Genomic DNA, 13,531 nt, shown 5'->3' with positions numbered 1-13,531 from the left:
ACACATCAGTACTCAAATCCAAGTGAACTTCCCTCATCTCACCAATAGGGCTTTCAAGGTGATCTAGGAAAAGATCACCTTCTGCTTATCTACAGCAGGATCTTGGGAAAGTTTATTTTGTCCTTTGCACCTCAGTTTCTGCCAAAGAAACTCCTTCGGCACTTTCATTCCCATTAGGCTTTTACTATTGCTGTAGGAGGAAGCAGAAGGAAGCCGGTGTGTTGTTTCTTTTTCTCTTAAAAGAAACCTCTTCATTAAGGCTCGTCCTCGCTTGAGGCAATGGAGTGTTGATAGTTTGAGACACTCCTCTAACATCAGTGAGTCATCTCCCTCCCGACTGATGTCAGAGAGGCCTTTTGCTTCACAAGGATTGGCTGTGCCTGGCTCATAGGGGCTGGGCCATTGGGAAGGTGAATGTGCAAAGAAGCAGCTGTGGAGGGATGTGTAATACTCGTGCATGTGTGCAGTTAGAGTGTCTGCAGCAGGCACAGACAGCTGGGCTTGGCCAGAGCAGAGGTGTGTTTACTTTGTTCGGAAAGCACTGAGAAGAAGACAGCAACAGGGGCTGGCTGCTTGTGAGAGGTTCCTCGGATTGCTTATCCCGGAAGAATCTGAGAAAAAGGGAGGAGGAGGAGGAGGAGGAGGAGGAGGAGGAGGAGGAGGAGGAGGAGGAGGAGGAGAAAGGCTTTGAATTTTTTCTTTCTCTTTCCTGAAGTACAAATCAGCTTGGGATACCTGAGCCTGCTATGCCAACTGAACTCTCCCACATGGTGAGAATGCATGCCATCTCTGATTTTCCCTCCTCGTTGACAGCACGGCTTCTCCACAAGGGTCCAGAGTACCTTCGCAAGCAGATGGAGGCAGCCAACCCTAGCAGGAAGAGCGCCGTGGAAAGGTTGGCAGCAGATAAGGCCAAGTACGTGAAAAGCCAGCAAGTCATCGGCAGGAAGCAGGTGCCAGCTGTCACCCTCAGCTCAACTTCTGAGAGTAGCAGCGAGACTTGCTCGGTGGAAAGCAAGAAGGTTGAGCTCTCAAGAGAGAAGAAGGACACAGCAGCCCAAGTTCCCACGGCCACAGAGCTGAGTTCGGTAGCCCTGCAAGGCGGCCCTCCCATTGTGAAGCGCAACAGTGGTAAAAGGCAGATCCGACCAGATTCCTTGGTGATCTATCGTCAGAAATGTGAGTTTGTCAGAGGTCAAAGCCAGGAGAACACTCGTGGGAATTTGGTCCGGAGGTTGTTCCAGGGATCCTTCAAGGAAAAGCAGCTGATTTCTGAGGTGTCCAAAATTGTTCTCAAAGAGGAAACCATTCCTGAAGTGGAAGGGACTATTTTAGGCAAAGACACAAGACATAGCTATGATCTAGAAGGACAGAATTCACCCACAAAGGCAAACCCAACTCCTTTTCTGGTCAGCAGATGCAAAAATGCCCTAAATGTGACTTCAACACCTTATGACGTAAAGGAGATGAGACAGAAAGGTCTTCAGAGATCTCAGTCAGATATCAGTTCGCGATATTCAAAATCTTTCTCTGAATTTGACACTTTCTTTAAGAACTGTGGCCTTGAACCTGAAGTAATAAAAGATTTAGGCCAAGAGAATTTTTCAGTTACTTCAGACAACTTCTCATTCCACCGCCACAGCATCAGCGGGGCAGCTTCTGAAAGTGACTTCACGAGACACAGCGATGAAGATGGACTCCTGGAGGAAGAGCTCACGGAACAGGTGCCTAATGGCACCTCTGTGGTTGAACGCAATGCTCGGATAATCAAGTGGCTGTACATGTGCAAGAAAGCCAAAGAGGCTAATGTGATGATGCAGGACTTGGCATAAGTAAGGACTGCTTTCTTTACAGAGACACCCAGGTCAGTGTAACATGAATGCATGTGCAAAGTGTATCCGTGCACCTTTGATATTACCGTGCATAGCTATGAATAGAATAGAATAGAATAGAATAGAATAGAATAGAATAGAATAGAATACTTTATTGGCCAAGTGTGATTGGACACACAAGGAATTTGTCTTGGTGTAAATACTCTCAGTATACATAAAAGAAAAGATAAAAGGAAACAGTCACTATAAATCGTAAATATACAAGCAACAAAGTTACAGTCATACAGTCACAAGTGGGAGGGGATGGGTGATAAGGAGTGATGGCAAGATTAACAATAGTGCAGACTTTGTAATAATTGAACAGGGTTGAGGGAATTATTTGTTTAGCAGAGTGATGGCTTTTGGGAAAAAATTGTTCTTGCATCTAGTTGTTCTGGTGTGCAATGCTCTATAGCATTGTTTTGAGGGAAGGAGTTGAAGCAGTTTATGTCCAGGATGTGAGGTGTCTGTAAATATTTTCACAGCCCTCTTTTTGACTTGTGCAGTATACAGGTCCTCAATTGAAGGCAGGTGGGTAGTAAATGAATAAACAGAATAAGGTTCTGTCCTCATTAGCTCTCCAATACCATGGAGTAAGGGATGGGGAAACCTACAATTTGTCTTTAATATATAACAATACTTAATATATAAAGAATTATGGGCATAACATAGGGTACCAGTGTTGCTAATTCTTCCACTTGGGCCTTCCGTAATTTTACAATGGTGAATGATTCCAGAAATTTACAGCTGGTTATGGTTTCTTTTATGGAATAGTCCAGTGTTTGAGCTAGCTTTTAGAAAGTCATGGACTTTGCTAAGGAGAAATGAGAACCACCAACGAAATTTAAAGTCAATATTTACACACGTTGTGTCTGCCCCCTGACTGGCAAACAGCTTATTTACAGCAGGCTGGGCCATAACAAAAACCCTAGCCATTTGTTCAAGCCTTCATTTTATTTAATTAAGATAAGCTGGCACACACTTTGTCCTTTGCAGCAGGAGTCCCCAACTACCGGGCCCCGGACCGATACCGGTCCGTGGATCATTTTGTACCGGGCCACAAAGAATGAAAGCCTACTTTGCTTCAGTGCTGCCATCTTGTTTTGGTGGCACTTGAGAAAGTGCTTCCGGGTGAGCTTGTCGGTCATTGGTTGGAAAGCGGCATTTGGGTGCTGAAGGAATCCTTGTGCCTTAGTTTCGTCAAAGGGGGGGGGGGCTTCGAACGAAGAGCCATCCCAATGGTGGTGGAGTCTCACGTTACTCAGGAGGAGATTAAGAAAGAGCCCGAAAAGCCCATTGACCGCAAGAAGGTATAAAAGGAGGAGTTGAAGGTGGCGGGGAGAAGCGGGGGACAGCTGGCCGGCCGGTCGCTCGGCTCGCCTTGCCTTGGTCATTTTGTACCGGGCTGCAAAGAATGAATAATCGTGAAACTGGTCCCTGGTACAAAAAAGGTTGGGGACCACTGCTTTGCAGCATGAGAGCTGTCAACTTCGTTGTCCCTCCACTTACCTTTTTCTTATTTATTCCCTTTTAAGTTACAGTGGGGGAAAAAAACATTTGTGGGACTTTTCCTCGCTTTATTTCATTTGATATTAACAAGTGATAAACCTTCCTCTGATGTCACAACGTAACAGGTTGTGCAGTTATTTCTTGGCATTTCTGTTTTTTCCATTCTTATTGAGGGGTTAGTAGGACATCTCTTGCTGCTTGGTTGCATTTATTGCTTTTCACCTCAACTTGACTCACGACTGCACTGGTGCCAAAAGGAGGGCTTAAATATTAGGGCTGCAAATTTTCTTCAGGGTTGTTGCTTCAGCTGGTGCCCCAACAAAACTAAAAGGACTGATTCCCAGTCAAACAGGAAATGAACAGTATGATGTAGTGCAATCTTGGGCACAGTTTCCTAGGAAATAGGATACAGTGCATTAATAGGATTTACTTTTCACCAACTATACTTAGCATTTGGACTTTGCAATTAGCATTTGGACTTTGCAAGGGCTTTTTAAAAAAGCATTTACTGAAAAGTGGTGTAGGAGTTAGAAATTCCATTCACAAACTCGAACCTTTGGTATACTGTACTCATTTGGCAATTGCTCTGTCCTTCACTTGAACTTTAAGCACTGACCCAGGATTTGACAACTGGTACATCAAGGCAAAAAAATCAAGTGGTTTCAATCAGTCATATCAGGTCCATGATCACAAATATTAGTTAGAATCCCTTGTGCAATTGAAATAAATGGAAATTAAGATGTTTATACTCCATGAAGGAAATGTGCTATTGTTCATGGGATGCTTTGCATGGGTTGTGACTACCCTAAGTGCTCATGGCTATCCCAAATACAGTCATCGAATGTTGATACTTACCACTTCAGCAGCGGTGTTTCTGGTTAAACATACTGAGATTAAATAAGTTAGTTTACCAAATAAACTTACCAAGTAAGAGACATCAGTTAGCATCTTTTGGCCAAGAGAGATCAATCAGTTGATGCGCCCTTGAGCCACAGCTAAATTAGCCATAACAATCTGTTCAGATGCTAAGCACATCATAAAATATAATACAAGCAAACATATAGTTATGTAAAATAGTGAGATCAGTATATTGTACATTATAAGCAACAATGCCCTACCTAAATCTTCGGAAGGGCAACTGTCTTGGTCAGGATCACTCTGAGATAACATGTTACTCGAAGAAAGTCTCAGATGGCATTTCCTCTGGAAACTGACCAAGCAATGTTGGCATGAAGCAGAAATGCCTGGTAGAGAAGCAATAACTAAATAAATAATGAATAATTTGCTGCTCTGTTCAAGAAGGATATCTCATTGACTAATTATAAGGTGGGCATTGTCTAGAGCCATCTTAGCTTTAGGTTCAAGCACTAAGGAATTTACATTTGGTTAAGATATGATACTGTTTGTTCATGAAGAAATGACCCCATAGCTTAACAGAAAAGTCCTGGCTGTATCACCTGGGGTGGTTTTGTTTAAAGAGAAAAAGAGAGATTTGATAACATCTGAATAGAAAACCAAGATCTTAATTATTCACCAGTACTTCATTCTTGGCAGAAGGAAAATAAGTGAAATTTGATTTCCTTGATTTTTTAAAAAAATTATGACAACATAAATCTATTTTTCATCACAGGAAAATAGCAGAGTAGTTACCCCCACTTATGTTTCCATTTTTATCTCAGAAAAGAATAAGCCCATACTAACTCAACATCTATGTATTTGATTATTGTTTCCTATCAGACAGTCTTATGAGTCCAATCTCCTAGATTGGCTATGCTTCAACCAAAAAATTAAAAAGACCAAAACTGCTCACTAGTGTCATCTACACCAAATTGTAGGCAATGCAAAGCTCCATGTTGGCTAATCCCTAGATGTTGATAAAGTTGGTAAGAACTATCTGGTTTAATCACTTACTACTGACAAAGAATAAAGATGGTGAGGAATGAAATCATGTTAAAATCCAAAATTCTACCACAGGGCCAGAGGTGTTTCAGACTTTGTGTAGTCATTTGGAGGTATCTGCCAGAACAAGTGTATCCACCACAAACAAAAATTAAAATCAAAATTAAGAAATCTCTCACATACTATATACACTGGAAAGGGTTTTTTTTTTAAAAAAAAAAACTCTAGTGTTTTATGAGGAACAAGTATGGAAAGAGTTCATGCATACAGGGTGGTAAAAGTCCAGTGTTTTTCAATCTTGGCAACTTTAAGATGTGTAGACTTCAACTCTTAGAACTCTTCAGCCAGTATGAAGTTGAAGAGCATATGTCTTAAAGTTGCCAAGTTTGAAAAACACTGGTCTAGAAAAAAATAATACAAATAAATGTTCATGTGTTCATTTGTAAGGAAACACCACTGAACTCAAGAAGATTGGCTTCTAAGGTCTTTTTCCTCATCTTTCCACTCAAACGCATAGTTTCCGGAACAATGCTGCTAAGAAAAAGAATATGTTTGTTTGTTAGATTTTTATCCTATTATTATTTTTTAAATAACTCCACATAGAAATATACTTAATACTCCTTTCACTTTCAATTTTCCCCAACAACAACCATCGTATGAGATGTGTTGGGCTGAGAGAGAGTAACTGGTGCAACTTCTCTTCATGCCTAAGGCAGAATTAGAACTCAGAGTCTCTTGCCTTCTAGGCCAGCACTTTAATCACTACACCAAACTGGCTCAATTATATTAAAACTTAATATAATCTGAGAAAAGAGTATCCTGAACAGGGGATTCTTGACTATTCTATTTTTGGAAAATCACATAATTGTTAGTTGTTAGTTTTTATACTCTGTCCTGTCCTACCTAGGTTCAGACCTCACATTAAGCTATGATTTGTTTAATAAACCATAGTCATCTGGTATATTTATAAACAACAACAGGTATCCTTAGGTTACAGTGGCAATTGGGAATGAAATTTCCATAGCTGAACAACGTGGTCGTAAAGTGTGACATTACATGAACACATTGCTTCGCAACAGCAATACCAGAAGTCTTGTTTCTGTCATTAAGTGAGGACCTCACAGGTTCATTTAATATTGGTATACCTAGGCTTGTTTAGATGAGCATGAGTTCGAGTTTGAGCAACAGCGTGTCTCCAAATGACCCGAAATAGAAGAGGGTTCCTTACTTGGAAATCTGCAGGGCAGAGTTTAGAATTCACTAGGAAATAAGATGAAATAAACCCATCTATAACCGAGGCCTGATTAATGGTTTTTTTCTTTAATATCCTTGGAATATATAAGTGAGTTAGGAGACTGAGCTGTGTGGGTAGCAACTTATCTAAAACCCAAATCTGGTACATTGGGGAAAAAACACCAACCGACAGATGAGAGAAAGGAATACAGATAAATGAGCCAGCTCAGATGATAGTTTCAGAATGAAATCTCCATCCCATCCTTTAAACTTACACTAGCATTGAAGGAAGTCTAGCTGCAGCAAAATTGATCCCAGGACAGAAAGCAATAAAGGAGATCAGTCATTCTAGACTCTAGAGGACCAAAAAAAGAGGATTAGGAGGAGAATTGATTTCAAAGGTTTGACTTTGCAGTCTTGCTTAAATCCTTTAGTGGAAAGCAGGTGTTCTGGTGTTTGGGGTGTTTGCTGACTAATCCAAAACAACATCAAAAGCCATCTAGGGAGTGTGACAAAGAAATGTGGCAGATTGAGGCATCATTCCCACAATTTTTTTTTAATGAGGGAACTCTTAATTTGTCCTCATCTTCCTTTGCAGAGAGATAGATCGAAAACGGCCTTCTCCAATGTGAAATCTTCCCCATCTATTGATCCTGCAACTGTTTGTAAAGAGTGCAAGATTGAAAACAATTGAATAAAACCTCGCTCGGTTTTGCCAAAAACATCAGGGTTTCTACATAGAGAACCAGTTTGGTCTGGCTCTCTATGTAGAAACCCCAATGTTTTTGGCAAAAGCGTGAGTTCTAGAAAGTGTGAGGCTAGAAAGTGTGAGTTCAAGTCTGCCTTAGCCATTAAAAGCCAGCTAGGTGACTTTGAGCCATGTCTCTCTCTCTCTCTCATTCTCTCACCCCCGACCACCTCACAGGGTTGTTGTGGGCAAATAGAAGGAAGAAGATGGAAGAAGATGTTGGATATATTCACCAACTTGGGTTGTTTGTAAAAATAGTAAAGGTGGGATACAAATAAATAAAAATAAATAAATATAGCTGATTCTGAGATTTTATAAATATCTGAAACAGCAAAGCCTGCTTCACTAACCAGGTTCCTGATTGAGGGTAGTAGCTTGGATGTGAAGGAGGAAATACAGTGGTGATGGAATGGTTAAGAATTTTATTTTTAATTTGTTTGTCAAATCAAGCTTTCTCCCCCTACAATCCCCCTACAGTTGTCCTCCAACAATTCTAGCCCCTATATATGCTACCATTACAGATTTGAGGATGGAAAGATCATTTTTGCGAATAGACACGTTATTCTGATGCTCCTGCAAGATATAGAATTTTACAAGCATTTTAAAGATTCTGAAGGCAGACCCAGTGGAAAGATTGCAATAATCCATTATTGACTTAATCATGATTTGTTAATTGAGGCACACAGAGCTGAGTTCCCAGAACATGTTGTCTACCATATTATACAATCCACAAATCACACTTCACACTACACTAAAAGCAAACAAACCACACTTTGTCTTAGCATAATGTGTGAATACAGTCTGTAAATAACTTTGAGAGCCAGCACTACTAACAGAACAGCTCAAAATAGCAATGTCTTGAGAATGTTGTTGGCAGCTAATTTCACTTTGTCTTTCAGAATATTAGAAGAGATATTTCTGATCTTTGTTCATTCAGAGCAGCTCTTGTTAAGAGCTACCATTTTTGCAATGAAGAATTCCAATGGCAAATCCTTTACAAAATGCTCAATTTATAATTCATCTTTATAGTATGTATACAATTCGTTAGTCAGAGGATGAGCTGTAAGGAAGCTACTGAATCGTATATTTACAATCTGTAATCCAGCCAGGCCTAGTTCTGTAACGTTAGGAACTTCCTGCTATGAAATAATATGTCCTTGATTTCCTGCAAATATTGGCTCTTTCCCAAAAAGCAAACACAGTTGCCTGTACCTGTTCAGTTTTCTCAGTTGCTTCATTGTTTAAAGACACATAACCAGCTGACCAGATTATCACTGGTTAGAGAATTAGTGCGGATTGAAATAACATACTGGAGCAGGAGACTACTTTTCACTTAGTTAGCAAGATGGCTTCATTGTAGAGTAGACAATTAGGATGAAGGTGCTTGAATTATTCCAGTAGGATTTCTTCACATACTTAAGGTCTTGGCATCTTCATTCCCTGTGAGATTTGGCAAATTTTATTTCTCTCGATGCTGCTTGTATAATACTGCATAATTAATTTAAACTTGTAGCAGTAATTCTTTAAACTAACAGAACAAAGTACTTTTTCATTAAAATATGAGACATCAAGCCTGCAATTTTTATGTAGAACAAAGATGGAGGTGTGATTTCCTCTAAATATGGTTAGAACCCCATCCTCGCCCAGCAAATCATCAAGTGTGATGGAGGCAGAAACCAACAAAGTCAGGAGAATCACAAATAACAACCTCCCAGTGGTGGGATTCAAATTGTTTTACTACCGGTTCTGTGGGTGTGGCTTGGTGGGTGTGGCAGAGGAAGGATACTGTAAAACAGAGGTCTCATTCTTGCGGCCCGCAGGCCAATTGCAGCCCGCAGGACGATATCCTGTGGCCCCCACCATGATATGAAAGTATAATATTAGTGTATAATATAAATATAAAGTATAATATTATAAAGTACAATATTATGTGGCCCAGCCTCACCCAGACTCTGCCTCCAGCGGCCCCCAGGTAAATTGTGTTTGAGACCCCTGCTGTAAAATCTCTAGTCAGAGGTGGTATTTGCCGGTTCTCCAAACTACTCAAAATTTCCACTACTGGTTCTCCAGAACTGGTCAGAACCTGCTGAATACCACATCTGCTCCCCGCCACCCAAATTGTTGCAATAAGAAAACATTTCTATAGAGTCATACTGAGCCAAAATACAGTTACACCTATCATGCCAGTGGATAAAGTTCATACAGATAGTTTATACATCTACCTGCCCCTAACTCTGCCCCCAAAACTTCTGCTGCCATATTTTTTCTGCCTTGGTCCCTCCTGAAACTTCATCTCATTCCGGCCAATGAGTGACTTTGGGGAGAAGAAACTCAACAAGTCGCTTTGCTCAACCTGTGTTGCTCACCCATAATCAGGACATTCATGTCAGCAGTGCAAGATATGACTCTACAGGAAGTAGAACAGAACTATACTTTGCTAAGAAGTCTGCTGGGTTTTTCCCATCCCTCCCTTTTACTTATACCCTTTGGGAAATTATAGGGAAGCCAGACTGAATGTTTTTCTAGCACTTTCCTTTCTTCCCAATGTTGCTTTGGTACTTGTTGCTGTCATCTTGCCTTCTGGATGCAGAATTACAGAGTAACAGAGTTGTGAGGAACCTTGGAGGTCTTCTAGTTCAACCCCCTGCTTAGGCAGCAGATCCTATACCATTCCAGACAAGTGTTTGTCCTGTCTCTTCTTAAAAATCTCCAGTATTGGAGCACCCACAACTTCTGAAGGCAAACCGTTCCACTGATTAATTGTTCATCCACTGAATCCAAACTCTACTAAATTGAGTTTCTGCTGTGTAGCTAAACCACTATACAACATTCACTGTATATCATTATACCTTCCTATTATTGCAGACCATTCTTCTTTTCACTTATTCATTTGTTGCTTTTGATCTTTAAACTCCCCGCCTTTTTTTTTCAGGATCTCATCCATGCCATCTAACTATGTTTTGGGAAGGCCTCTTCTTCCTCTTAGCCCATTCATTCTTCATATATTTGTTTTATAAGTTGATTCATTCACTCTCTTTGTGTGATCAAATCATTTCAACGTACGGTACTAGTTTTCATACCGATCGCTAACTTTTACTTAATACATATTATTTCACACCTAATCATTCTTGCATCTGTCTCTTCTTATTTAAGTGCGCGTATTTCATGTGTATCCAATAGTGTCTCTTTAAATAAACAATACAAAAAAGTTCTTAGCTTCATACATTTCTCTTTCTCTTTTTGCGGAACAGCAAAAACCACTTGTACCAGATTTGCTCACTGTTATTTCTTGTTCCCTTTCTTTCAGGATTTTGTCAAACATCTTTTCCGAAACATTTAATAAACTAATCAATTTCCCTGCAGTTTTGACATTCACTCTCAATAGATAATAATGGCATTCTTTCAATCATTAGCCATTCTTTCAATCATGGATGCATTCTTTAGATCATGTCAGACAATCATTCCGTAAAGGCAATTACTTTTATATTTTAAATTTTTCCAGTGTTACCATGAGCACCTGTAGCCTTACCACTTTTTCAACTTTCTTACAAACATTTTTGATTTCATTATTATTTTTTAATTAGATACTAACATTCAAATTTTGATCACATGAGCTTGGGGATGCTGCAACAGTCAAAGGTGTGAAAAATGGTCATAACATAAGTCACTTCCTTCAGTGCTGTTGTAACTTCAGACTGTCACTAATCAAATGGTTGTAAGTCAAGGACTACCTGTATGGTAAAAAATAATACAGTACTTGGATTCAGTGACCAGTTGAAGAACACTTGTCTTTTTTTCTTCCAGGTCCATCCAAAGCCAAGATGGTAGACAATGGTTAAATTTATGCTCATAGAGAAACAAGGGACTTAGCAAGAAGTCAGATAAGGATCAGTGCTGCAATAATTTGGGGTGAATGCTCTTGAAATTAGAATAATTCATGGATTTATAAATATAGCTGTTTGAAGTTTGTAATCAATATAATGTATTCAGCTGGTATAGACTGTTTCTATATTGAATACTGGGGAGTTAAGCCAAGATAAGTTCTCTTGTATCTGCTGGAAATGGAATCTATAAATGCCAGGCATATGTCCCCCAGCAGACGTTAAGCTCCTATTTGCAAAGGAGCTATTAAACAGTCGTTAAAGCAGCTTTCTTCCCAATACCTGTTAAATTCTGTCTGGCAGCAATTACCCACAAAGAATTAGTGAGTGCTGGCCTCACCTTCTTCAGGCTTACTTCATTCTGCCTTTTCAGTACTCAGGTTCAGTGGGTTCTTGTCTTGAGGCCTCAACACTTTCTTTCAAAAACTGAAGGGACAAAAGAGACAATCACACTGAGAACAAAAGACAAGCTCTCCTTACATTCTGCTGGCTTTGACCTGAAAAACATAACTTTATGATGTGGAAGGAGTTGGCTTGTATAGTTTACTTAGCATTGCTCGAAGATGAGCAATGTTGGGTGTTCCGCGTTTGAAAAAGGAAAGTGGTAAACTTTGCAGTGTTTGTGTCCGGGCAGAGAAAGGTAATCTTTGACTTACGACCACAACTGAGCCCAACATTTCTGTTGCTCTAGCAAGACAGTTGTTAAGTGTGTTTTGCCTCTTTTTATGACCTTTCTTGCTTCAGTTGTTGTTAACCACGGCAGTTGTTAAATTAGCAACACACTTATTAAGTGAATCTGGCTTCCCCATTGACTTGGCTTGTCAGAAGGTTGTAAAAGGGGATCTTATGACCCCAGGAGACCGCAACCATCATAAATATGAATCAGCTGCCAAGTGTCTGAATTTTGATCACATGACCATGGGGATGCTGCAACAATCATAAGTGTAAAAATGGTCATAAGTCACTTTTTTCAATACTGCAGTCAAGCTAACAAGACCTTTATAATTTGTGATAAATTATAATTTAACAAGATTCCTTGGTTTGTAATAAATGCAACAAACGTGGAAATGAATATAAAAATGTTTCTTGGCATCCATCTCAATAAAGCACCTTAACACAATGGCAGAGTGAAGCATGCGAGCATTTCAATAAAATGTCTTTCTCTTTTTTTCAGAATAGATGTGTTCGATGAAGAGTGAATACAACAGAGAAGGGATTTACAACAACCATTTCCCACTTCCTTCTTCACCAAGGAGCAGGAGAATCTTTGTTGCTTCTTAAAGGATGAAACCTCAGACCCAAGAAATGGAAGCTGATGCTCCTTGTTGTAGTTATGAACAGAAAGCGTGATTCATGCATGGGCCTCTTTTGATGTACATTTTCATAACAAAGTGGAAACCTATAGTTAACTGTCTCTGGGAGATAATTTCATTGTTTCCAACAATGAAAAGCATAGTTTCTGTATAAGAAAACTTTGTGTGTCTGTGTTTCTGTGTGAGTGAGCATGAGTGTGTGTGCGCGCGTGTGTGGATGGGTGTACTGTATGAAAGGTGAGAAAAGTACATGTTCACTTTGTGGCTTGTATTTATAAGATACTACACTGGTGGATATAGATGGATATAACCATGTGGGACAAGTTAATGCTCAGAAACAATTCTCTCCAACATTCTGGTCTAAACTGCTCAGTTAATGTTTACAGTGGAATAGATAGGGTCTTCTCTAAGTATAGGTAGCTGCCTTTCAGTTAGGCAGATGATGTCTCTCTCTCTCTCTCTCTCTCTCTCTCTCTCTCTCTCTAATCTATCTATCTATCTATCTATCTATCTACCTATCTACCTACCTACCAATCTATCCTCTCAGTAGTAATTGAGAGCACACATCACAGGAAGCCATAACAAGGTTGAATATGTTGTGCAAATTCAGGTTTTTGAGTTTATGGAGCTTAGTGCAATGCTTGAACTGGAAAAGGCTTGTTTTTTTTTAAAAAAAATACCCATAATATAGCCATGAGGCACGAACCCTGCCAATACTGTCTTCAGCAACTCTAGGATTTCAGACAAGAAGCTTTGTGGCAATGCCATGGGCCTACAGCCCAATTGCTTGACCCAGAACCCTTCCTCCCCTTCCATCATTTCAGAGTCCTAAAAAAAAGCCACCCCAAATTGTTCAGGATTGTCTCAGATTAGAAAGCATGTCACCCCAGAGCTGCAATTGGTAATCCAATCCCAGTTCTCATGCATGCAAAGTAAGACTTTTCTCTTATGTACTGTACTCAGTTTTAATGTGCCATGTTAGTAAACAGTACCCCCACACACTCCTCAAATAATGGAATGGTGCTCATTATTATAAAACAGCATTGCTCTTTTTTTTAATGGTGCAAGTAAGTTGCA

The 13,531-nt window shown here is 39.8% G+C and overlaps 1 protein-coding gene across 2 annotated transcripts; it reads left to right on the top strand.

Moving 5' to 3' along the window:
- Nucleotides 1-382: 382 nt before the first annotated feature.
- Nucleotides 383-13,119, top strand: FAM110C (family with sequence similarity 110 member C). Of its 2 annotated transcripts, none has more exons than XM_026695231.2 (3): nucleotides 383-516; nucleotides 716-1,864; nucleotides 12,321-13,119. In XM_026695231.2, exons 1-2 carry the CDS (start codon nucleotides 458-460, stop codon nucleotides 1,830-1,832), a joined length of 1,176 nt encoding a protein of 391 aa, XP_026551016.2. In that variant the 5' UTR covers nucleotides 383-457; the 3' UTR covers nucleotides 1,833-1,864; nucleotides 12,321-13,119. The 2 variants fall into 2 exon arrangements, with proteins under 2 accessions (XP_026551016.2, XP_087772657.1); XM_087916531.1 differs by having other exon boundaries at nucleotides 12,316-13,119.
- Nucleotides 13,120-13,531: the final 412 nt, after the last annotated feature.

Source organism: Pseudonaja textilis, chromosome 1 (assembly GCF_049901715.1).
Source record: "Pseudonaja textilis isolate UNSWEBS1 chromosome 1, rPseTex1.2, whole genome shotgun sequence".
Classification (NCBI taxonomy): Eukaryota; Metazoa; Chordata; class Lepidosauria; order Squamata; family Elapidae; genus Pseudonaja; species Pseudonaja textilis.
Note: the sequence above shows the minus strand (reverse complement) of the source record. Positions and strands in the feature narration are given on the sequence as shown.